The following is a 26,604-nucleotide window of genomic DNA, read 5'->3' on the forward strand; positions in this document are numbered from 1 at the left end:
CAGATGCAACCGCAGGTGTGGGTAGTGGCCTTCCTTGTCTCTACCAAATAATAGTCCCAAAAAACACACAGAAATTTGAAATAAGAACAAAGTCAGAATTAGAAAGTTAGGGTTTCTAGCCAAACCAGCCAAGTGATGGTCACCCAACTTGGATCGAATGTAGAGAATATTAAGAGGATGTTTGACTCCAAATTTGGTTCAGTTCTGATGGCCTTATGTGGAGATATCAGTGAAACACCAAAATAGAAGGTTATGGAAAAACCTCCAAATAGTGCCCGACTTGAGTTCCTGTGACCCTCTACTGAAAGTGTCAGCCAATTGTACTGGTTGATTTGTGAGATATGAGAGATTTCACAAATTAGAAGGTTATGGCCTCAGCAGCTGGCAGAACCCTCTCAAACTGGGGTCGAGCAGAGGAGGTGGTGGGGAGGTTGTGTGCCCCACAAAATCGACCAAAACTGATGGTTACTTGTTGAAATATGATCTCCACAAGTCACAGCACCAAATCTGGAATTGCAGGGGCAGCGGCAAAGTGATTCGATCCTCTTTACTGAAGAACAGCAGCAGCAGTCACACTCAATTGATCTTCTCAATGGATGAAGCAGTCACAATATCACAGTAGCACTCAGAGATCGATGGAGAGACAAAGAAGATGGAGAAGATAGAAAATAGAAGGTTGGGGGGATAGATGGATTTGGCTCTCCCAGCCAGGCTCCTTCAGCCCTTCAAGTCACATATACTTGAGAAACAATAATACTTTGCAGCCAGCAAATTTTCATTCAATCTATGTAAATCGTGGGGAGCCTCTAAAGGCTATATTACATATAAATAAAAAGCATAGCTTGCATCTCAAGCTTTAACAAAAATAGAAACTACTTAGAAATAGAAACTAATAAAATTTAGTAACTAGAAATGACATGAATTAGAAACTACTAAATGCTAATTGATTCTAAAGCTTTCAAATCTCCTCAACTGAATCATGTGGACCCCACTTTAGATGGCTTAATAGGTACAGCCGAACTCCATAGCTTGTGGTCCCCACCCTTTAAGTTGTCTCCATTGGTTCAGTTAAAAAGACTTTAAGACATTGACAAAACTGAACCCACGATTCTTCTAGTAATATTCTCACCAAGCCAAATTAAGGGGATGACACTGTTCACATGAACAGTATTTTGTCCTCATTTTCATGTTTTGTCCTACGTCAAAGTTAGTATTCTTACTTTCTATTTTCATTGTAGGGAGTTAGTTTCTATTGTAACTCAAGCAAGGGACAAAATTGGAAGTTTCTAATTATAGGACTTTTCTAATTTTGTCCCTTTGCCAGTCTCTCTTTATTGAAGTCAATAAAAACAACCCAAGAGGCCATACTGGCACGATTTTGATTCTCAACATTGCTGTTAAGCTTTTTACTTCTGATGAAGTGACTTGGTGTTTGATCCATGGAGGATGGAGCTGGTGTGTGATCCGGCTGACTCCTTGCTGTGAGAAGCCCAGGAGGTCCCTTGCTTATGCTATCTTCGATCTTCTTCAAGCTGTCAAGACCTTAGAAGATCTTTCTTCTACGACCGAGAGTCACTGCTGCCTTCTCCTTATTGCTGTACCTGGTTTGAGCCTATTTTTCCATACTTTCTAATTCCATTCCCCCTCTCTCCTGCCTTATCCAGCCATCACTTTCTCCCATCTTTTGAGCATTCCTTCCACCTTCCTAGAGCACCACTCGATCCCCCTTTCAACCCCTTCTGACCTGCTGATTGTCCTATACAAGAAACCCCCCTTGAGTTACCTTCAAAACCCTAGTTCTCAGCCTGCTACTCTAATGGGAAGCGGAGAAACCTTGCTGCAGAATTGTTTTGATTGATCCCTTGACTTTCCTACTGTTCCAGGTCTATTCCTCAAACTAACCTAATTCTTGACCTAAACCCTAACCCATCGAGCTGAACCAATTCCCTTACTTCCAAATCCTGTTTCTGGGACTGGTTGAACCTTCAACCCTGTCCTACATTATTCCCTTTCCGGTTCAACCCTGCCCTACATTATTCCCTTTCCGTAATTCAAGAGTATTTTCCTTTCAATAGATGGGTGAATAGTGTCTTGATGACCTGATTCAATGAGTTGAAGCCCTCTGAAAACTTCCAACTGGAATTTGATGACATTTTTATTCATGATAAGAAACTCCTTTATCTGATTGGAAAGCTATAAAGTGTAAACTAACCATGATAATAAAATCTGACTTCACCTGTACCATTAGGTTGTCTCTCATTAGGTTAAAATTTTTCCTTTTTAACACTGGAGCCCCTCCTGTGTTCATCCAGATACACTTGATATGTATTCAGGCTATTTAGGGGCTTTCGGAAGAATCATATCTTTGGCCAGGCCATTGTTAAGATTTAAGATCACCCTGTTCCACTCTGAAAAAAAAAAAACAAAAAAAGAGGTTAATGTATTTATATTTTGGCCTAGGAAGGATGGAGCCTCAGTCACCTCTTTTAAAAGTCTCACATTAGCAGCAGTCAGCAGCAAGCTTTAATTGGTTCAGAATCTTGGAATTTTGATTTTGGGTTCCTCAAAAACTTCTAAAATTTTGGAATTTCGGCCAAACTGAGATGGAGATGGTTATTTTATTAGAAACAAAATTCTGCCCAATATATTCTGGAATTGGAATGTTTGACTATTTTGGTGGATTTCTCTATTTGATTAGCTTTTATTTTATTTGTAAATCTCTGTGTGAGTTCACAACAACAACAACAACATAGCCTTATCCCAACTAAATGGGGTCGGCTTCATGGATCCTTGCTTTCTCATCTCTATCCGAAGTCATACTTGATACGATGCCTAAGCTATGCATGTCTTTGCTCAGCACTTCTCCTATTTTAGGCCTGCCCCTGTTCTTTGGCGCATTCCATCTGAATCAAATCACTCCTCTGAACTGGGGCATCCCAAGGTCTCCGTTGAACACATAGTTGTCACAGCGGCTAGGCGATCCAAGGCGCTAGAGAGGGTCCAAAAGCAAGGCGACACCAACTAGGCGACTAAGGCGCCTGGATGCCTAGGCGATGCCTTGACAACTATGGTTGAACATAGCCATGCTTCCTCAAACGAATTCCCCGAAGTTTATCTTGTATTGGAGCTACTCCCAACTCAATTCTAATATGATCGTTCCTCATTTTATCCCTCCTAGGTTTGCCACGCATCCATCTCAACACCCTCATCTGCTATGCTTATTTTATCTATATTATTTTTCTTAACTGCCCAACACTTGGCACCATAGATCATAGCCGGTCTGATGACAGTCCTATAGAAATTTCTTTTAAGCTTTAACGGGATACGCCGATCACATAGCATTCCTGTCATTCCTCTCCACTTCATCCTTCTCTGACCAACATCATCTTCTATATCACCTTCTTTATTCATGATTGAGCCTAGATACCTAAAATAATCAATTTGTGGGATCTCCTTCTCATCGATATTCACCACATCATTAACTGTCCTAGTGTTACTAAAGTTACACACCATATACTCCGTCTTTGTTCTACATATCTTAAGACCTTTTGATTCCAAGGCAGATCTCCATAATTCCAGCTTTGCATTAATCTCTGCTTTTGTCTCATCCACCAAGACAATATCATAGCGAAAATTATACACCATGGAACCTCATCTTGTATGTCTTCGGTTAAATCATCCATGATAAGCGCAAACAAATAAGAGCTTAAGGCCGTTCCTTGATGTAACCCAATTGTAATTGGAAATTCACTACCTTGACCCCCCACAGTTCTTATGCTTGTCACTACACTAGCATAAATATCTTTAATTATGTTCACATATTTACTTGTGTGAGTTCAAGTAAGAATAATGTAAAATCATGATTTCATGAATGAAAGGACACTAGGACCTAGCTAGTTGGTGTATGATATATAGCGTATGGATCCTATCGTCAGATTTTCCTTTTTCATCAATTCATATAACCCTTTTTTCTCATTATTATTATTAGTTTTTTAATGTTGTTATTATTATTTTTATTATTGTGTAGACAAGATACCAATTTCTATGCCTTGTAGTTGTCAAGGAGTCGCCTAGGCGACAAGGTACTCCTTGAGGTGCAAGGCAACTATTCACCTTATGTGCCGAGATGTGAAACCAAAGCATGCAGGTCTTGATGATCTTGCCCTCCAAATATAATAAATTCTCAAAAAATTCCCTTACATGTTTCTACAATCTCACTTTGGTTTTACCCCCTTATGTTCTATATTTTGAACTTTGAACCCTGTATTAAATGTATATTTACATTAATTAGATTAAAAATATCAGGAAAATATTGCATTGGATATAATGAAAGGTGCTTGCCTTGGATGCCTTGGACACCGCCATGGCTTGCCTTGGCACCATGACGACTATGTGTACAGTCATTTCGTAAGTTAAATACAAATACAAAAAGGTAAAGAAAAGGAATTTAGAAATTTATAAAGGAAAAAAGCTGCAAATATTTTGGCCAAAATTCGAAAGTCCAAAATTTCTGAACATGTGGCCGACATTCAAACACAATAAATTTAGGAACGTGTTCTCTGTCCAGGAGTGTGGCTCCTGCGCCAGCGTGGGGCCAATGGGAGTGCACACAGAAGCATCAACAGGGGTTGGATTTCCACCTTTTATGGGGGGTGGGGCGGTCATTTTGCCTCATCTCATGTATGGGTGCAGGGGCCACACTCCCAGATAGGCTCCTTTTCCCTTAATCTAAATTACAGTGGTTTTATTATAATGATGTATCAAACTGAAATTTTGTAAAGTTCTACTGAAACTTCAATACTATGGACAGTAGATAAGTTTATAGAAATATTATCTCATCTAGGGCATGATAACTCTTTGTTGCTGTGACCAGAAACACCCTTTTGACCCTTGTCTTAATTCAGGTAACGAATTTGCAATATGAAATAAAATCTAAAGCATCTTTTTTTTTTATTTGAATTTAGTTGCAGTCATAAAGTCTACTAGTTTCTGAAGAATATTCTCATGACATCAGTATTGGCAAAAAATAGTAGCATTGTTATTGTCCTTGCTAGTAATTTCCATGTGGTCTTGAGATGTTTACCTGATTATTTTATCTGTTTTCCCTTTCTCTGTTTCGCTAGCTTTGGCTTGGCATCCGTTTCATGAAGAATATTTTGTGAGTGGGAGTTATGATGGATCCATCTTTCATTGGCTTGTCGGGTAATTTCGATATCCTTGGTTGGGAGTACTGATATTTATAGCTATCTTAGTTTTTCCTTTGTCAAGATGCATTGCTATCTGCAACTGGGGGCATTGAGATCTGCAATGCAGGGTTGTCCCCTATGGGGTGGGATTACATGACAATCCAGATGTCCCAACATCTTGGCTAAACATGGTTGTTGTTCATTCCCTGCCCCCTACTCCATAGCCAACCGCTAACCAGGCAGTGCAGCTCTCTCTATGACATGACATGGGATCTACTGGGCTGCAACCTGACAACATAGGGAATGGTGAGATTGTAAGAGGTGGATCCATTGTGGGCTACCACCATTTCTGCTCATGGGGAATGAATCCTACGTTGTCCATACAGGCTCCCTGGTCTGTCTTTCCCACTGCACTTTCTTTCGCACTTCCTTTGAATAGTTATTCACCGTTGGAGTTTCAGTGGTAATATGCAATTTTTACATACTGCCTCTTATAATCTTCACTCTCATTAATTGGCCGGCCCTATGCGTAAAGCACTTAAAATAGATTACTCTCAGAAGGTGTTTGCTGCATATTCTACTACCAGATTTAACCTGGATATCTGGAGTCTTCAAACATGTATCATTACATTGAATATCTGTCACAGCAATCCTGTTTTGATACTTCCATTCTAGAACATATTCTGATTGACAATTGGATTTGTGCTTGAATCTTGTGAGTTCTAAAACACGTTCTGATGCACAGGCATGAAACGCCCCAGGTTGAAATACCCGGTGCACATGAAAATAGTGTCTGGGACCTTGCTTGGCATCCCATAGGCTATATCCTTTGCAGGTATACCCTTGATCCTTTGAGTGCTTCTTCTGATATAATTTGGTTGTCCTTACAACTTTTTCATGGTATAGTCTTGAGATTTCTACATGTTTAATTTTCAAACTTTTAATGTTATAGTGTTCAGTTATAGCAAACACTTGCTTCCAGTGATGGGACCAGGATCTCTGTTTGGGGGTGCCAACCCATCATAGGCATGATTGTAATGGATTCAAATTGTGTTTCGCAAACACCAAATTCAACCAATTCAGTAATAAATAATTGTCAATCTTAATTATTAAAAAGAAATAAAAAGGCAGTAATGCTAATTTACTTACCCTTGGAATCAAGCTCCAAACCAAGTTTAACAGATGCCTGGTATGAGATCTTAAGGAAAAGGAGGAGGGGGGCTTTCCGTCGATACTTAAGTCATGATGACCCCATGAGGCCATGACACTGTCTATCTAAGGTTAATTTTTGTTGAATATGCTGCACCAAAAAAGGAAAATCGTTCCCTCATGTTAGGTTATATTGTGAAGATCAAATTCCTCCTGTCTAATGGGCTATCCAAAGCATTGAATTAGTAATACATTCCCTCTGCCTTCTATTTGCTTCACCCACCAAAACATACACATACTTGAATTAAAAAACTAAAATCAGATATACACATACGTGTGTATAACATTGAGGTGAATTTACCAAGAAAAAGTAAACAATAATTTCAGGTGGGAAATTGGGGGAGGCAATATAGATTAATGTAAAAATAAATTCGAGGGTAGGGGGAATTTTCTCTCTTTAGTCCACCATGAATATAATCAACGCATATGCATAATAAGGAACCTGGCTCCTGTCGATGCTTGCTTGTTAATCTTTATATGCTTATCAACGAATCTGCTTATTTTGCATGTCTCACCTTAACCCTCCATGAATATAATCAACACATATGCATAACTAGGACCCTGGCTCATTCGATGCTTCCTTGTTAATCTTTATTTGCTTATCAATGAATCTGCTTATTTTTCTTGTACAATAATTTTCTCATAGATTGTTTAGATTGATAGTTCTCTAATTTTTTAGAGTTTGACAGGAAAACACTCTCTCTCCAGAACAAGTGGGATAGTTTCTCTTCTTTAAAATTTTAAAAAAAAAAAATTCTTGTAATTCATATACATATTGGAGACCAAACAATATTCAATCATCAAGCCCCTTCAAAGTAAGTTTTTGAATCTGATTCCCATGGCTAACCAATGGCTGACAATGAATAAGAGCAGAGCTGCTTTCATGGTGGTGGTTCTAACTTCTAAGACAACTCAATGATGAATAGAGAACGGACACTTGATGTGAAATAATCCTAGTAGTGTTCTGTGAATCCTAAATTGCTGGTACTCAATGAACTATTAGTTTAAACAAGTATTATTTCTTTTTTCTTTTTCATCTAGGTTGGACAAATTATAAGAAAATGGTGTGGCTGAAACCTTTGTTTCAATTATTGTCTAAGACACCCAAGTTTTTATGTTGTACATTTTACATGCATGCCTCACTTCGAGGCCTAAGACTGCACCTTGGGGCATCTTCACTGACTGTTTCATTAGGACTGGCCATTCCTGCAGTTACGTATCTAGGGAATATCAGAATTGCCTATGTGCTAAATTTTAGACTTTCAATCATACATTGTTCCATGTATTGGCATGCAATCTCTTGGTAATTCCAGCATTGGCATGCAATCTTTTGATAATCCTGGTTCTTTCAATGTTCGCCACTTGGTCAACTCCTTCTGGGCTGAAACTTGACATGTGTGCGGGGGACCCGTGGGTTTATTTCTCCACAAAATTTTAACCTTATCTGGCCTACCACCTGACAAAACTTGCTGGGCCTCGATAGATACCCAAGTAACTAGCATCACATCCCTTTCAAACCAATGCACTGTTAAATATCATCCCTATTCAGTACTTTTATATCTGCTCTTTTGCCGATGTAAATAGCTTCTTTCATGTTCTTTCACATTATGTACTGAATATATCATCGCTTTGATTGGGTGACACTGTTTTTCTGTTTCATTCAGTGCAATAGTGTGTTCCCTGTCCGCATCATGTTGAGATTTGTTTGTTCTAGAACAGTTGAGTTATTGTGTGGGAAGTGATTTGGGCGCTCCCAGGGGCACACCCTACTTACTCTCATCTTGACAGTAAGATAACAATGTAAGTTTTCTACAGATGGGAATTTTGTTCAAGGAGTCTCCCTATTTAAATTCTACAGTGTTAGCTGTAAAACATGAATTCATTTAATTAATTTGCCAAAGAAAAACAAGCAAAGCGTATTGATACAACAGTGTGCCAGATACTTTGGACCCATGGCATTTTCTTTTTTCATGCTAAAACAGTGATCAGACTTCAGAAGTCAAGCATTTGTCCCATTTGGTGTGTGTAAATCAGGTGAAGCTAAGGCAGATCAGTCTATTTGAGAGGCCAAGGAGGACCACCATTCTGTGATGCATGTCTGCAGGTAGGCAAACCCAGAGTCATGACAATTATTGGGATAATCCTGGAAACTTAATCCTTTAAAGCTTCCAGGGTCCAAACCTAACATGGAAGATGGTATTGCACTTGGAGGCTTTTGGAATCTTGTGCTGGATTTGTTTATTGACATCATTCTTCAAGGGAAAATCAGATCTACCAGTGTTTGCAAGGATAAAGAGGATGAGGTCCAACTATTTTGCCCTTAATTCTTTTAATCCGAAATGAAGTGTGTCATTTTGGAGTCCTCCAACTTGATGATTGATATTTGTCAGATGTGTTTGGCTATATGTGGATCATTAGAGGAATCATTAAATCATCGATTAGTCTTGAATTAGGGCTCCATTTGATTCCAAGTTGAATGGCAGAAAGGGGAATTTTTCCTGTAAAATTGGATTGTTGCACTGTTGGTTTTGATGTAAAATGCAAAAAATGACAATGGAAATAAGAAAACTTAACATGGAGTAAAATTTTCATGTAAAATGCCATTTGCCGGGAAAATTATCCAACAAAACAAACAGGGCATAAATAGAAAAGATACAGTCACAGGGGGGAAAATCAATTCCTTGGAGTTTGGGAGATATTGGAGGGGAATAAGTATTTAATTGTACTTGGTGCGCTGAAAACTTGAAACTTTTCAGGCAGGAGCATAGCTCATCACTGTTGGTTGGAAAAGCAATGGAGTTAGCGCATACAGAGAGTATAATACAGTGATACCAATATTCCGTGGTCAGAGTGGATTGTGCCTGGTTCGGCTTGCTGGAGAGCGAAAGTGAGTTGTAGGTTATGTGGAAAAGGCTATTTTACTGTTTTAGCTGGAAGAAGCAAAAGAAAAGACGTGGGTCTGACCAGCTTCTCCCCCCCCCCCCCCTTTTATTTTCTCAGTTAATGCAACTCCATTCCTTATACTGATGTGGCATTAGGGGAAACTCCTTGGACAACATTGTCAACTGATAAAATTTTGGTCTTAGCTGTCCCGTTTGGGTATGATGGTGGTGTGCCCAAATCATTCCCCTAATTTATAATTTTGTACGGAAGCTGTTTTTGTTTATTTTTTTTCTGAGCTTTGGTCTTCTGCCTGTAATGTAACTTTAATTAATTTCCGTGCAGTGGTAGCAATGATCACACAACAAGGTTTTGGTGTAGAAATAGACCAGGAGATCCTCCCCGTGATAAATATAACATGGGATATGGCCAAGGTTGCTCCTCCCTGGGCATTATTTAGATCACCCCTGCTAAGTTTTTGCTAAATTTGTCATTATCTATTCCTCTTGCATGGAGGACTGAGGCAGAAAAAACTAAGGAGCTGTATATTTGTCATTCTTCTTTTATATCATTTCCAGGTTATGGTGATCAAAACCCTGCTTTTGCTGGCCGAGCAGTTGGTAATTTCGCAGTACCTGAAGGCCCAAGTACTCCAGGACCATTTGCTGCTGGACTGCCTCGAAATGAAGGAAATATTCCTGGGGTCGGGATTGCAATGCCATTATCCATCCCATCTCTTGACACAACTGATCAAGGAGAGCAGAAGCAGCCTTTTCCAGTTTCTTTGCCTGCTGGGGCTCCTCCTCTCCCACCAGGTCCTCATCCATCACTTTTAGCCTCCAGTCAACAAGCATATCAACAAATTCCTCAACAGATTCCACCACAACTGCAACACCAAGGACTCCAACAGCAAATGGGCTCATTGCCACCACCACCACTAAATTTATCACAGCTGCAGCCTCCACTACATCTGCCTCTGCTTCCCCATCCTCATTTACCTCGCCCTCCCTCAGGTCAGCCACCCCTTGGCATGGGTTCTACGATCCCATCTTCAATGCCTGGATCTATGCCCTTACCCTCATCAATGGGTGCATCACTTCCACTGTCAATGGCTGGTCCAATGGTACTTCTTTATACCTTTTGCTTGAAGTTTAAGTTTTTGAGGGGAGAGAATGAACAGTCACTCATCTACATTTTTTATGGTTGGTTTAGGGGATGCAGGGTTCAGCTAATCAGATGGCCCCTCCATTGCCACAAGGTCACATTATGGGTCTGAATCCAATGCATTCTGGCTCCATTCCTACCAATGGTATACCACCTCCAATTGGTAGTTTTGCAAATGGGATGACAAATATTCAAGGTCCATCCAATGCCAGTGGGGCTCAAATGTATCCAATGGGAGGTGCATTCAACCGGAATCAAGCTGGACAGTTGCCTATGGTTCCAGGACTTAATGCTTATCAGGTAAGAGAGGGTTTATATTTCCGCCCCCCCAGGTTCTGAATTTCTTGCAGAGGATTAGTGTTTCCATCAAAACAAGTGTGAAGATCCTATTCCTAGGCTTCTCTAAACCAGCAATTGTTTGCTAGAATTTAATTTGATGCCCCAAAGAATCCATAAACAGATGGGCACAATATGGATGTGTGCTAAACTAATTTTGTCTTTTCCCCATTTTTTAGATATTTCTAGTTTTTTTTAAAATGCAGAGCACATACTATCAGATAAGGATAAACCTGGATACACCTTATAATAGCATTTTCAAGTTTTGTTCTTTATTTCGTATATGTTCTAGTACCTTGTAAATGGTACTTGGGTTTTGACAGTTGGGTTTGTTTTCATGAATATGGATGGCGAGTTTACAGAGGTTATTCTGGGTTTTGACCCTTTTTGTTCTTTGGGTTTGAGATCTTAGTCTATGATATTTATCCTGTTCAAGTATGGAAGTGTTCTTTGAGGTTGAGATTTTTTTCTCGTGATAGTTATCCAGTTCAAGTATGAAAATACTCAAAATAGTAAGAAGGTTATTTTATCATTGATAAATTTTCTTGGGTTTTGACAGTTGGGTTTGTTTTCATGAATATGGCTGGTGAGTTTAAAGAGGTTATCCTGGATTTTGACCCTTTTTGTTCTTTGGGTTTGAGATCTTAGTCTATGGTATTTATCATGATCAAGCATGGAAGTGTTCTTTGAGGTTGAGATTTTTGTCTCGTGATAGTTATCCAGTTCAAGCATCAAAGAAGTAAGAAGGTTATTTTATCATCGATAAATTTTCTTAAGAGCGAGGGGAAAAATGCTGAGTAAGAGAAAGGGGCAGGTAAGGTGAATGTTCTTATAGAACTTAACTTTTCAAAGGACTGGAAATTTAAAAATAATAATAATAAACTGCATTTGCTCAGAGTTATGGCGTTAAAAACTATTCCTTTGGGTGAATAAAAATTCATTACCAAAGAGAGCCCCAAAGGGGAAATACAAGAGAGGAAAATGGGAAAGAAGATACAAAGAAAGAAACAAATTACAAGCCCTTAAAGGGGGATATTCCAAGAAGATACAATATGTCTATTTCTAGGAGAATCAACGGAGAGGGGCTGCCGATAATCTGCTTTTGTTGTCAAAGGAGATGGAATCCCAAATTTGATGAAAAGATCTGGAGTTGGTAGTCCATCTTCTAAGGTTGCGCTCAAGCCAAATTTGATGAATAGCAGCACTAAAAGCAAGTTTACCCACTCGGTCACATACAGAGGAACCTCCAAAAGTTATGTCAACTCAAATCCATTCTCTATGGAAGGGGAGAATCCGCCGACGAACCGGCCAGCAACAAGTGAGAAGCCAAGACCAGATCTTCGAGGAGAATGGGCAGCTGAAGAACAGGTGATCAACATCTTCTAGCCCATTCCAATAAAGAATGCAGCGGGGAGACACAGGAATGTGCCTACTAATGAGGAAAGCCTGCGTGGGGACACAACAGCGAAGATCATGCCAAAGGGTGAAGCTATGGCGAGGGATGCAGCTTGGGAACCAAACTACCTTGCACTAGATGACAACTTCACCACTAGTTCTGATAAGGTTCCAAGCAGACTTCAAACTGAATATGCTTGAATGGGAAGCATTCCAAAGAACCCTGTCACCCCTTCCTGGGGAAGATCTGCGGATATTTGGGAGGAGCTGACCAAATGAGATCTAGATAAGGGGGGGGGGGGGGAAGGAGGGTCCCAGCAAGCACCTCAGATGATGTAAGAGACCGTGGCCAATCTGTCAGTTCTGTCACCCACTGTATGGAGAAGGATACCTGCAAGGTTCCAGTTATCCAACCAAAGCCTAGTAGAGGCACCATCGTGTAGTAATAGATCCAAGAGCTAAGTGTCTGAGCTTCACAATCTTTCTCCAAACCTAAAAAGCATCAGAGAAGATAGGGACAATCCAAATAGAGTCATTTCGGAGGTATTTTGTATAGACCCAGTGTACCCAAATACTCTTCTTCTTGGATGCAATCTTCCAGATCAATTTATGATACCAGCTGCATTGGTGTCCTTTATACGCCTAAGTCCCAAACCTCCCTCCGCTTTACAAACACAGACCGAGGCCCAAGAGGTAGGGTGAAGATATCTGGAAGTTTCAGAAACCCTTCCAAATGAATAACACATAAGAGCTTCCAACTTTGAGATGACCGACTGAGGGATACCAAAATCTGACCAATAAAGATAAGTGGACTGGAGAACTGATCTGATCAGCTCTAGATGCCAAGCATAGGAAAGGAGCATGCCCTTCCAAAGTTGAAGTCTTTTGCGCATAAGGTCAAGCGTCGAGGTGCAGTGGTGCACAGTCAACATAGAGGGGATCAGGGGAAGGCCCAGATACTTGACTGGAAGGGACCCAAGAGAGATACCAACAGTCTCTAAGAGGTTAGCTTTGAGGTCCACAAAACTATTAGCGGACCAAAAATTGGTTAGTGTGGTTTCATCAGCATTCTGATTTTATGGTCACACCAAGTACCAAACTGGTAACTTGCGTAGTTTTGGTCAAGGCATTCAATGCCAGTAGATTCTCAAATCTATTCATACACAATTATAGTTTGTGAGAGAAATCGCTTGACTTGTGAACATGATGCAGACAAGGGTCGACGGACTTAAATTAAGCCCCTCGTTAATGAGCCAAGGGAATTTGAAATAGAAAATCCCAAAATAGAGCTTAAACAAGATGCAATTAATGGATAAAAAAGGAGAACAACAGAACTAATGAAAGAAAATAGTAGAAGAAATAGACAAGAAGTTAGAAAACCAAACCAGCAATAAGAACACCATGTCAACCAGGCTGTTATCCTGGGTATGGGAATACATGAATTTGGAAGGAAAATTTTCCTACGATTCATAGTCCATATTAATACCAACATTTCAAGGCTCGATTTCTTTAACTCAATAGTCAACACCCAGCCCAACAAGAATTTGATTTTGGCTCTAAATGGAGTCCTGTAACAACTAGGGAAGTTTCTTTAATAATAAAGATTCCTTAATGTAAATCTAATTACAATATAGAATCTCCCATTAGTGCTTAATCCCGTCCTAATTAAATTAAGCTACTAATTAATGGAATAGCTTAAAATAGAATTGCTAATCTAATTAGAATTTCATAAACTAGAACCCTGTCTCAGATCAACATCCTCAGTAAAATGATCATAACTTTCCCAATATGACTTGGAATCACAAAATCATTGCCCCATTGGATAGGCAACTCGATGAGCTTTAACGATAAAGACACCAATATCATACAAAATAGAGAAGTTTTGACCATCAAAAGTTTCCTAAAAAAAACAGTGATGGAAGCAACCAAATTTCCACATATGCTATGTCTCTGATCACCAAAACAAACACAATACTCTGTAAAGCGTATCCAAACTATTCAATTGGGCCGTAGGATGCTGCTACATTAGAAAACCTTTAGTTAGGTGTGGAAGTTCAGATCTTTGCAGCCTTTTTAGCTTTCTCAACCTTAACTAACTTTAACTAACATATATTTGGAGTGATGGATGCTCGTCTTAGACTCTATCTTTAAAAACTTGCGATGACACTAAATAAGATTGCTATCATGATTGTTTGGGAAATACACTGGATGATTTAGTAAATTTCTCAATTCATTTTTTACCAAAATACGACAAATGAGTTTCCCCTGTAGATATCTTGTTCTTTGTTTTTTCATGGTCGATACAACAAGCATTAGTATTTGAACCACGACAGACATATCCTAATAAAATGACAGAACAAAGGTTTGGTTTATGCCATTGTTTTGAACTAGCAGTGTTGGGGAATGATAGTTGATGGATTTTGACCTGTGTTTGGTCTGTCCTCTGTACATGGCATCATTTAAACTGTGAGCCAAACCAATCCCTTGCAGTCCCTTTGGTAATATTTCAAGTAAAGTAACTAATTATGAGCCTGTGCTAATAAACATCATTATTAAGCTTAGAATTGCATGTGAAATAAACTTTACTTTTATTAAGAAACTTTAACAAATTCGTACTGCTTTGTTTAGAAAACCAATGTATAAAAATAAATTTAGGGAGCCAGTCTAGTGGTCTGTCTTTCCAGGATGTTAGATGGTCGAATCTGGTATCCACCATGTGGCAGATCATTTAGGACCTAAATTTTGTGTACAAGTGGGTCCCATGGTACCCTGGTTACCTATCAAATTTGGATTCAATCAGAGTTGGCTATGTGGCGTTTAAAGCTTTGATGATTCATTACATTTTGAAAACAATTGGATGGCCAAATACAAAGGAAAGATCCCAATTCATGGGGGGGGGTAAATGATTGAGTTTTAATGTCAAAATTGACATGTTGCAAGTCTAGACCATATCCTTCCAATGCAATGGTTGGATTTGCCAAATCATCATTCCAGGTGGCTCATTAGGTAGTCAGTGCATGGAGGCTTCCATGGGTGGACCAACTGCAAGAAACTTTACCAAATTTTTAATATGCTCAACAAAATATTAGAATTAAGAACAATTTTATTTAATTAACAAATAAAGTCACTTAGTACTTCACTATCCCTAATTATGTCAGACAGTATGCTTATTTTTTGTGATTTAATAGAAATGTTTCCTTTTTTTTTGCATTTTCTTATTTGAATTTGTATTAAGAATTCCCACTTATGAAGCTTTTATGATGTCGCTACACATAGTTAGAGATGAAAATTTAAGTTAACCAAAATTATTGTTACTTGAGTTAATAAAGATCAGCTACTAAATTTATGTTATAAAAAACAGAAAAATCTTTCCTTCACCCCTATCTCTATATCCCTTTCCATAACAGCCATCATTTTAAGCCACATGGATTGGTGATTTGGGGAACTGACTACTGGATAAAGTTGATGCCTCCTAACCACCTATCGAGTTTGGTGGCTTATCTCAACCATGTGGCTTACCATATATAAGTTTTTCCCTTGATTTTTCAATGGTTTCTATTCAATTCATGTTTTGTTCCTTTCTCAGTTTTTCGAAACTTATTTACTTTTGTAGTAACACATAAGTATTTCATATTGGATGGAATATAAATAAATAGAAGGTTTTGGGTGGGTGGGGGGAGTAATGAAACAAGATACTAAGAAATAGAGGTGGTGTGGGTTTCCTAATGGGTGAGAAGAAACATAAAGTAACTTCTCTTAAAGTTCACTTCTAAGAGTAATCTTGTTTGCTTTTGAACGTATTGTAATAAATTATGCTATTAATAAGGTTTTGAGGTAGACACCAATACGATGTAGCACGAGATGATGATTTATATTAAGAAGGTTGCCAAAGATGTACTAGGGGAAGCAAAGGGTAGTCATCAGGACCCTAAGGAGATTTGGTGGTGGAATGATGAGGTCTAAGCAGCTATTAAGACCAAGAAAGTTTGTTTTAAGACTTGGCAAAGGACTAAGGAAGCAAAGGATAAAAAGAGATTTAATGATGCCAGAAACGAATTTAGGAAGATCGTGGGGATGGCTAGGGCAAAGAAATATGAGGATCTCTATATCAACCTAAACACAAAATTAGGGGAAAAAACTATATATAATATAGCTAAGATGAGAAAGGAAGAGTAGAGATTTCGATCAGGTGAAGTGTATAAAGGGTGATGACGGAAGAGTTTTAGTGAGGGATGAGGACATTGTGAAGAGATGGGATGAGTATATTTGTGACCTACTAAATGGAAATAGGTCGAGTAGAAATGACTCGGATGATTATATTATTCAACAAGACGCCATATATCATAGATATGTACGAAAGATTACTGTGGTGGAAGTTAAAGAAGATTTAAGAAAGATGAAAGCAGTCAAAATACCAGGCCCAGATGAGATTTCAATAGAAGTATGAAAAACCCTAGGAGGTTATGGGGTTTATTGGTTAACCAATCTGTTTAATAGGATTATGAGCACAAGGAAGATGCCAAACGAATGGAGGAGAAGCACTATAGTCCCGATCTACAAAAATAAAGGTGATATCCAAAATTGTAGTAACTATAGAAGCATAAAGCTAATGGGTCACACTATGAAACTATGGGAGAAGGTTATTGAAGCCCGTTTGAGAAGAGAGACTCTTATCTCGGTAAACCAATTTGGCTTTATGTCAGGTAGATCCACGATAGAAGTTAACTACTTGTTGAGGAGGTGCATGGAAAGATATAGAGATAGCAAGAAGGATCTCCATATGGTCTTTATTGACCTGGAAAAAGCCTATGACTGAGTCCCTAGAGATCTAATCCAACATGTTCTAGTGAAGAGAGGGGTGTCGAGTAAAAATGTGGAGTCATTAAAGACATGTATGAAGGCTTGGTGACTAGTGTGAGATCTGTGGGAGGTCAGGGTAAGGAATTCCCAATTACAATTTGGTGACATCAGGGATCAACCTTAAGCCCTTATCTATTTGCGCTTATCATGGACGACCTAACCAATAGCATCTCGTGGTGTATGCTCTTCGTCGATGATATCGTTTTGGTGGATGAGACAAGCAGAGATTACACTAAGTTAGAGATAGGGAGATTAACCTTGGAAACAAGAGGCTTTAAGATTAGTAAAACGAAGACGGAGTATATGATGTAATTTTTAGTCACACTATGATGGACATTGACATGGTGCGAATTGAAGAGAGAGAGAGAGAGATACCACAAAGTGACTATTTTAGATATCTGCTTTCAATCCTAAATAAAGAAGGTGACATAGAGGATGATGTTTCACACAGAATTAAAGTGGGATGGATGAAGTGGAGAGGTGTGTCCAGAGTGCTACGTGACTGACGTACTCCTTTAAAGCTCAAAGGAAAGTTTTATAGAATTGTTGTACGACCAGCTATGTTGTATGGAGTAGAATGTTGGGCAGTTAAGAAGAGTCTTATTGAGAAGCTATGTGTAGCAGAGATGAGAATGTTATGATGAATGTTCGGAAAAACTAGGAAGGATAAAGTAAGGAATGAACGTATTAAATCTGGCTTGGGAGTTGTCCCGATCAATGACAAGCTCCGAGAGAGTCGTTTGAGGTGGTATGGTCATGTTTAGCGGAGGTGTAGGGATGCCCCAGTAAGGAGGAGTGATATGATTCTGATTGAAGGAGCTAAAATAGCTATGGGCAGGTCTAAAAGGACCATAGGAGAAGTTGTGAGGAAGGACATGCATATTCTAGGTCTTATACCAAGTATGACCTCGGATAGAGCCTATTGGAGGGCAAGGATCCATGTAGCAGGCCCTATTTAGCTGAGATTCTCCTGACCTGCTGGGCTGGGCCTTTTTCCTCTTACTTTCATCTTTCATTTTTCTTTTATTTTCCATCTTTCATTTGTCACTTCCCGTTTTTCATTTCTCATCTCATTTACCATCCCTCTTTCCCATCTCTACATTCCCCTTTTTTTTGTTTAGACCTCTGTTTTCCCTTCTTTGTTTTGTTTGGATACATGTAGCCGACCCCATTAAGTTGGGATAAAGCTGAGTTTGTTGTTGTTGTTGTTGTTGAGTTCATGATCCTACATCCCTGTCATTTATTTTAATGCATTGCTTATTTGTTATGTTTGTTTAATATAAGTTTTCTAACATAGTTAAACTGACTGGGAATTCAGAATACACATTCATGTAAAGCACATACAAACTAACAAACCAATAACTAGACTCCTTTGTTCCCAACATAAGTATTCCTAAAGCGAAAAATATGAGCCTCTTGGTACACTGGCTTGTAGATGAAGGTGACAGCTTTGTCCTTCCCATCTTATTCAGCACCATATTTTATCAAATCTTCTCATCCTGTGACCATCATCTCCTGGAAGCCCATGTCCGCGTAGATTTTAATCACCTTTTGACAACAGATATATCAAAACAGGAGCACATATACAGAAGAGCTTACTTGTTAAAGTATGGATTGAATTAGTTAATACACCTTCTAAGAAATGGGGAGCTTCATAGTCTTTTTTTTTTTTTTTTTGTGTGGCATTGGTCAGAGTACACGTGCACTGTGCTGTGCCACTCTATGAGTTCTAAACCAGCACAAAACACGATGACAGGTCATGACCACAGATATATCATCAGGCGAGTAAGAAAGTGCTCACCAAGTGTTCTGATCAGTAAACTTGCATCTGAAAAAGGGAGTAATAGCAGGCAATAAGAGAAATATAAAAATGAATTGAATGACCATGATTGTGAGGTTTTGCCTCTTCCATTTTTTTGAGGTGATGGAGGAAGAGATTGGAGGAAATTTAAGAGATAAATAAGGTGGGATTGTGGAGATCTTAGAGTTGAAAACAATTTAAAAAAAGGGAGGTGTCAAGGGACATGCTGAGTTTTTGTGGATGAGGATATTAGAGTTTAGGCATTAAGGAATTTTCAATGAGGGAGAGGGCATAGGAAGTGCAAAGATTTTTGAGAAAGGGAATAGTAATAGGTTGGTGGAAAAGAATTTTATGATTTCAGTATGGAACTGAATGTGGGTAGTAAAGAAAAAACATATAAACAAACTTAGTGTAGCTGAAATGAGGATGTTGAGATGGATGAGTGGTAAAACTAGAAAAGATAAGAAATGAACGAATTAGAGCTGATTTAGGAGGAGCTCTGATACATGATAAGTTGTGAGAAAGTTGTTTGAGGTGGCATGGACATGTACATTAGAGGCCTCTGAATGCTCCAGTGCGGAGGGGTGATTCGATTTCGATTGAAGGAGCCAAAAGAGCCAGGGGTACGCCTAAAATTACTCTTGAAGAAGTGGAAAGGCATGCATAACTTAGGACTAACAAGCATGGCTTTGAACAGAGCTGATTGGAGAAAAGGATCCATGTAGCTGACCCCATTTAGTTTAGATAAGGCTGAATTGAATTGTAGAATGGAGGATCTATGAGATCATAAGGATGGAGTTTCCATTAGGGGATGTGACTAGGAAACTCAATGTTGAGATTTCCTTATCTAAATTTAAGGTAGTTACAGAAGAGGAGGTGTGGATGCTGAGAAAGATCTTAGAGATTGTGCAAATTAAAAAACCACAAAAAAGTTTGAGTATAAGGTTAAATAGGTACCCAGATTCAGTTTCTTAATAAGAAGGTCGTGCTTGCCGCGTTGGTCAAGTGCTCACTTGCTGAACGCTTGGTCACGGGTTCAAGTCCTGGAAACAGCCTCTCTGGAAATAGGGGTAAGGCTGCGTACATTAGACCCTCCCCAGACCCTGCTAAACATGGGAGCCTTGTGCATTGGGTACGACCTTTTTTATTCAGTTTCTTAATAAAGGTTAATTGCCAATGGAAGATGCATCTTTGAAGATTCACTCTCTTAAGGAGACGATTTATTACTTCTTTTTTTAAGTGGTGACAGTCGGGAAGATTTTAGAGAAGATTTATGAGATAAAGACAGGGATTGGGAAAACGGGAGAGAGAGAGAGAATAAGGAGCGGAAATAATACTGCCATGTAGGATTGAGAATGGATGTGAGAAGTTTCACATGGAGGAGAGAGAGTGTGCAAAGAACGGGCCATTGCTTTCATAGACAGGTATTTTTATTAGTAGGGCCCTTACATCATCTGCTTTGTATTCACTAACGAGGTTAACATTGAAAATTTTTCTGGAAACGGAATGTCTAAATTCGTGGAATTCAAGTTTTCTTTCTGTAATCATCTAGAGTATTTATTGATTTATTTGGGGATTCATAGGCGCCATCACTTGGTGTAATTGTAGAAGATCAGGTTGCCAGCACAAAGGCGCAGTCTTTAGTCTAAGAATGCCCACTTTTGCAAAAATTGCTGAAGGTTAGAAATGTCTCCAGTCCAGGCCCCCCTTCCCACCGTTACCTTGCAAAAGTGGCTGTCAGGATGTACATACTTATTCATCTAAAAGAACCTCTTCATAACAGTTCAAATGATTGGTTTTTATCAAGACTTGTAAGTGCGACATTTGTTTGCTGAATATGAATATGCCACATCTTCAATGGAAGTTGCTTGGCTTCTGTGAGACACATCCTCTTGAATGCTTGGATGGACTGGGGTGGCCATTGTTTGCCACATCTCATGTCCAGATGATTCGGCCACTATTGACTGCATCATTATTCATAATGTGAACAGATGCTTCATATTCTTCTGATCTGTATCATAATTGACTAAGCTTTTCTAATTTTTCCTGATTGTAGGTATGGAAACTTTAGATGGTTATGATCACAGGATCTGTATGATTTTTGGGTGTAGAAACTCTTTTTTTTTTTTTTCTTGGGGGGGGGGGGGGATCCTCACACTTGTGGGTTCTGATCTTTACATGAGCCATGTGACCTAAAAAATGTCCCAAAGTATTCAAAAGACCAGATTCATGGAGAACTTGTGTATGAATATCAAAAGTCCTAAGAAACTGCTCTTTTCGTTTAAATTTTGCCTTCTTAATTTAATTTAATTTTAAAGTGTGACATTGATGAACAAATGCTTGGTTGGCTGTACCTTTGCTGCTGAGCTCTCCTAGCCTTTACCCAGCTTTCATTATGACTCCTTGGTGCAGTTCGTAAGACATTTACATGGAAAAGATAAAGAATTTCCATCCTTAATCAAGGCCTTTCTTTTTCGGAGAAAATCTTTATTGTCAAGTGCCTCTATTTACTGTTATATTCTTTTGCTATATTTATATATGATTTGGAATAGTCTAACAATGTGTTAGCGTCTCGGTTTTCTTGCAGTCTGGTAGTTCAACTGGCTTGGGGTTGCTGGGGCCAAACGTTGGTCTTCCCTCTGGTCTCCCTCCTCCACCCCCACATGGTTCAACACCTCAATAAGCTGTTTGTTTATGATCTGTACTAGTTCGTCGAGAATCCTGTTGCATCATCAGATTTTACAATCTGCGAGAAGAAAGGAAAAAAAGGCACCACTTTCTTTAATGTATTCACAAAGGGAAAGAAGAAAGAATAAGGAGCGAATCTGCAATTCATGTTATTCGGTTCACTTCTCTTTGGTGCGTATGGGTGTCAGGATTGTATTTCACATGGCTTCGGTTTAGAAGTGGGAAATTTAGGTTGGGTTTCTTTCCCATGAGTTTGGAGGCTTCTTGTAGAGCATCTTGTCCATATTTACAAATGAAATGTTCTTTAGAATATTTTTAATATAATTCTTATTTTTCTCTATCCATATATATACAACTCTTGGTTTCACCATTTCAAGTTCTGTACATTTCTATAACTTGAATTCTGAGATTGGAGAGATGCATGATTCAAACACTTATAAAAATATTGGGAAGCTATGAGGCCTGGTGCCAAGGTTTGAAAAATCAGATCGGAATTGTTAGAATTGCCTGATTCGAATTGGAATTGACCAAGGCAAATTCTGATTTTCACTGATTCTGTAGAATGAAAACTGAATCGTTCAAAAAAAATGGGAGAAAAATCTCACTTTTTTGGCTGTTTCTTTCCATTGATCACTAAAAACACTGCAAAGTGAAGGAAGCTCTCTGTTTCCTTCAAATCTACTAGTTATTTTGAGCCAGAAACTCTAAAAGCCTGAGATCTGCAGTGATCTATCCTTCTCTCTGATCCCATTTTCGTCCATTCTTACTGGTTCCATATGATCCTGATCAATTCAAATTGGAATCGATGGAGACTGATCCGAAGCTCATTTTGCTGAGTTTTAAAACTTGCAGGTTAGACAGTCACAGACCATTTCATAGATCTGCGGCACCCATAACAAACCCATGTCCTATAATAACTTCAGGACCCAGTATCCCTCTTGTTAGGTAGGTCCCTTTTAAGCATTGAATGAATGAACCAACGAAGTGACTTTTATCATTCAGTTGGATGTTGTTAAAATGTTTTAGGTAATAATGTAAAGAGATTGTTAATAATCACCTAATCATACGTACTATTTTTCATTTGGATACTCTTAAAGTGGATACCAATAGAAGTGCGGATAAATTTAGGAATTTGTGGTTTATCTTGGCAAATCAAATTATTTAATAAGATTATGAGCACAAGGAAAATGCCAGATGGATGGAGAAGCCTTTTAGTTTTGATTTATAAAAAGTAAAGGTGATATTCAGAGCTACAATAATTATAGAGACATAAAACTAATGAGTCGTACAATTATGGAATAGTTATTCAAATTCACTTAAGACAAGAAAATACTATTATTGAAAATCGAATTGGTTTTATGTCAAAATGATCCATAACAAAAACTATTTACTTGCTTATAAGGCTCATTGAAAGATTTGAAGATTTAGAGATTATAAGAAGATTTCCATATGGATTTTGTTGACCTAGAAAAAGCTTAGGACATAGTCCCTAGAGAGTTAATTTAGTAGGTACTAGAGAAAAGAAATGTTCTAAATTAATATGTATAATGGTGTGGTGACTAGTGTAAGAACTGTGGGGGGTTAAGGTAATGAATTCTCAATTACAATTGGGTTACATCCAGGATCAACCTTAAGTTCTTATTCATTTATATTTATCATGATTTAACCAAAGACATTTTGTGAAACCCGGTCAAATTTCTGAATAAATTTGAACTTTTGGAACCTGTGTGATTTCAGGTTCTGGTTCAATATTTGGCCATGCTAGCCTCTAAGTTGTGGGCCGTCTTGATTAAGAAATTCAGACCTATCTCATGACTCGTCTTTAAAGGCATTTCGATCAGCCAACTACCGTGGCCTTAAATGAGTCTAAGGTGTCTAACGGAAGACAACACATAAGCTTGACATGCTGGATTGATGGCTATGCAGAGCCTTTCCTTAAAACATTGCAAGTATTATTTTAAATGAATTTATACATATTGTGTGTACGACCAAATAGAAATTCAGGGGTATTTTAGTAAAATTGATCATGTGGGACCCACTTTCCCAGTAGACAATGCTGTCCCCGATAGTTACCAGTACTCGGATGACCTTTAATGTCGCTCGGCATCGAATTATGGACAGAATAGTGTATTAAATACAAATTTCAGATATATAAATTGTTATAGAAATTGATTTAAGTCTAATTTCAATCAAAAAGACTGAAATGCCTTTTAGTGCTTAAATGCCATTACCATATATATATATATATATATAACCTTCTCTTTACTATTACAATCACAACAAACTAAAGGGGCTGAGAGAAACGAATTCTCTCTTGGAAGAACCAGAAAGCAAGAAGGAAAAATAGAGAAGAAAGGAAAAGAAGAAGAAGAACCCTACAACCTACCTTCTACTTCTGAAATTGAACTTAGAGACTCCACTAGAAGGCTATTGAACCTTGTTTCCTGCTCCTATATTAAGGTAAGCCTTGAATACTTGCTATCTCCCTCTTTATTTCACTTCTTCTCCATCTCTAGTTCATCTATTAGGAAATTCTACCATTAAAGCTTGAAGACCAAGCATGGGATTTAGAGATTGAGCATGTTTGGACTAATTGGAAACAATTTCTGTCCCTATGAGACCTGAAATTCAATAATTCATCAAGTCTGCAGGCTGTATTGTTTTTTTAATAGTATTTCATAAACCTTAATCTAGTTAATTAGGTTTAATTCTTGAAATTATCAAAATTAGGAAGTTGTTTATAAAATTGAACCCCTATGTAGGTAGACCCACCTTAATATGGTGTTAAAACACCAAGATTTACCCTTACATGTAAGGATCTGCCCAAAAATAGGAAAAACCCCAAATTCGGACACACTCCAGAATGGAGTTGCAGGCCCAAAGGAGGTCGACCGGCTCCTTTGGAGTTTGCATCCGGCTGGTCATTTTTTAAGCCCTTGATGCCCTGTTATGTTGGGGTTTGCCCTGACACTTCATGGACCTAATAAACACTATTTTGTCATGATATTTATGTCTGTTTCTCTGCTGTCTTTGTGTGTTTTGCTGATCTATTGGAGAACTCCCTAGTTGAACTAGACTCCAATATAGGTAAGGAGATTCGACTTTAATTTCCTGCGTGTTTATCACATTAATTTCAACTTTATGCTGAATGCCATATTCATGCATCATTTCCTTTATACCTGGAGCATGTAGTTTTCTAGCTTTTATTTAATGCATTAAACTGCATTAAAATAGGTTGCACAAAGACATACTGCATTGCATTTGCATTGATTATTTATATGATGTGAATTTATGATGATGGAATTCAATAATTTATAACTCATATCATGCTTGCCTCATCATGTTTAGACTGCACTGGGCTAGGTTGATATTCATTACCCAGTACTGCGCCCCTTACCAACAGGGGGAAAGGTGTTGGACAAGCCGTGGCAGAGACCGATGTGTTAGTTCCAAGATGTCATCTTCTGTCCCATGTTAGCGGGTCCTTAATTCCGCTATGGGAATAAACAGTCAGGGTTGGTCATTTGGGGGTCTGTCGGGGTCCGATGTGTTAGTTTCGGAACTGGCGAGTCCTCACCATGGTAGAATGGTTTCGCTCGGGTGACCGAAGGGTTAGTTCCGGGACCGAGGTTAGCATCTACCATTAGTAGTAGTACTTATACCCCATGAGACTTAGTATCTGTGCTAGGAACATATTAGTTTAGCACATGCATCATGGATTTATTATGTTTGTATGCTTATACCCCCCTTACTGGGTTCAGTTGAGAACTCACCCCTGTGGATATTCTTATTTTTTAGGTGATTTAGTTACTTCTAATGTTGGATTTACGGCGCTGGAGTTTGAAGTGCACGATACTTCGTGCGCACGTGATGATTGCGCAACCTCCTGATCTTGGCCTGATAGTCCAAGCTCCTCACTCTTTTATGCTTTATAAATGCTTTATATAGTTATAGTATAGTTTCTTGTATACTTTTACTCTGTGGTACCTTTGAGAACTGTATAGTTGTATCACAAGCCTTATCTTTTATATAAATAAAATATCACTTAGACTTCTCTTACTAATGATGTTATCTCTATTAATTAAATTGTTTCCGCTGCCTCTGATTACTATGTCTGTGAGCAATGATTGTGAATAGGGTATTGCACTTGTGATCCTTGGGGATTGGTTGGATGTCAGAGACATCCCGCCACACCTGGCCCTTAATAACCGGACCGGGGTATGACACATTTAAGATCAAGTTCCTTGATGTATGCTTTTTGTTGATGATATTGTTTTGATAAATGAGATCAAAGCAGTGATTAACGTTAAGTTGGAGTTATAGAGATCAACCTTGGAATCAAAAGATTTTAAAATTAGTAGAACAAAAACGGAGTATATGGTATATAACTTTAGTTACACTAGGATGGATAATGAGGTGGTGAAAATTGATGAGATAGAAATTCTACAAAGTGATTATTTTAAGCATCTGGATTCAATCATAATTAAAGAAGGTGATATAGAGGATGTTGTTTCATAGATAATTAAAATATGATGGTTGAAATGGAGAGGTGTCTCGAGTATTGTGCGATCAATGTCATCTCTTAAAACTAAAAGAAAATTTTTATAAAATAGTCATACAACCGGCTATGATCTATGGTGCAGAATGTTGGGCAGTTAAGAAGCATCGTATAAATAAAATTAGTATAGCTAAGATGAGAATATTGAGATGAATGTATGGTAAAACTAGGAAAGAAAAGTTTTAAAAAAAATTATCAAATTAGAGCTGATTTAGGAGTAGCTCCGATACATAATAAGCTAAGAGAAAAACGTTTGAGGTGGCATGGTCATGTTCAATGGAGGCCTTTAGATGTTCTAGTATGGAGAAGTGATGTATAGCTTAGGCCTTGTATCCATTATGAAATAGAACTGATTGGAGGGTAAGTATCCATGTAACCAACCTCACTTATAAGGGATAAGACTGAATTATTGTTGTGGTTGTATAATCTCTAAGGTGGGACATGCTTAGGTATAGGTACTTGTTCATTTCCAAGTATGACATGTGGAATTTTATTGACATCAAGAATTTTTCCAAAATTTTCATTCT

At 38.4% G+C, this 26,604-nt stretch overlaps 1 protein-coding gene across 4 annotated transcripts in view; it reads left to right on the top strand.

Moving 5' to 3' along the window:
- LOC122651980 (flowering time control protein FY) overlaps positions 1-21,859 on the top strand; it is a 35,494-nt gene extending 13,635 nt beyond the window's left edge. For 3 of the 4 annotated variants that reach the window (XM_043845585.1, XM_043845586.1, XM_043845587.1), the window contains exons 14-19: positions 5,124-5,202; positions 5,932-6,021; positions 9,621-9,709; positions 9,854-10,398; positions 10,488-10,739; positions 21,419-21,859. In XM_043845585.1, coding sequence (XP_043701520.1) covers positions 5,124-5,202; positions 5,932-6,021; positions 9,621-9,709; positions 9,854-10,398; positions 10,488-10,739; positions 21,419-21,514 — 1,151 coding nt within the window. In that variant the 3' untranslated portion in view covers positions 21,515-21,859. The remainder of the gene's footprint in view (positions 1-5,123; positions 5,203-5,931; positions 6,022-9,620; positions 9,710-9,853; positions 10,399-10,487; positions 10,740-21,418) is intronic. The other variant, XM_043845588.1, reaches the window with a different exon arrangement.
- The last annotated feature ends 4,745 nt before the right edge of the window (positions 21,860-26,604 follow it).

This window comes from Telopea speciosissima, chromosome 2 (genome assembly GCF_018873765.1).
Source record: "Telopea speciosissima isolate NSW1024214 ecotype Mountain lineage chromosome 2, Tspe_v1, whole genome shotgun sequence".
NCBI classification, from domain to species: domain Eukaryota; kingdom Viridiplantae; phylum Streptophyta; class Magnoliopsida; order Proteales; family Proteaceae; genus Telopea; species Telopea speciosissima.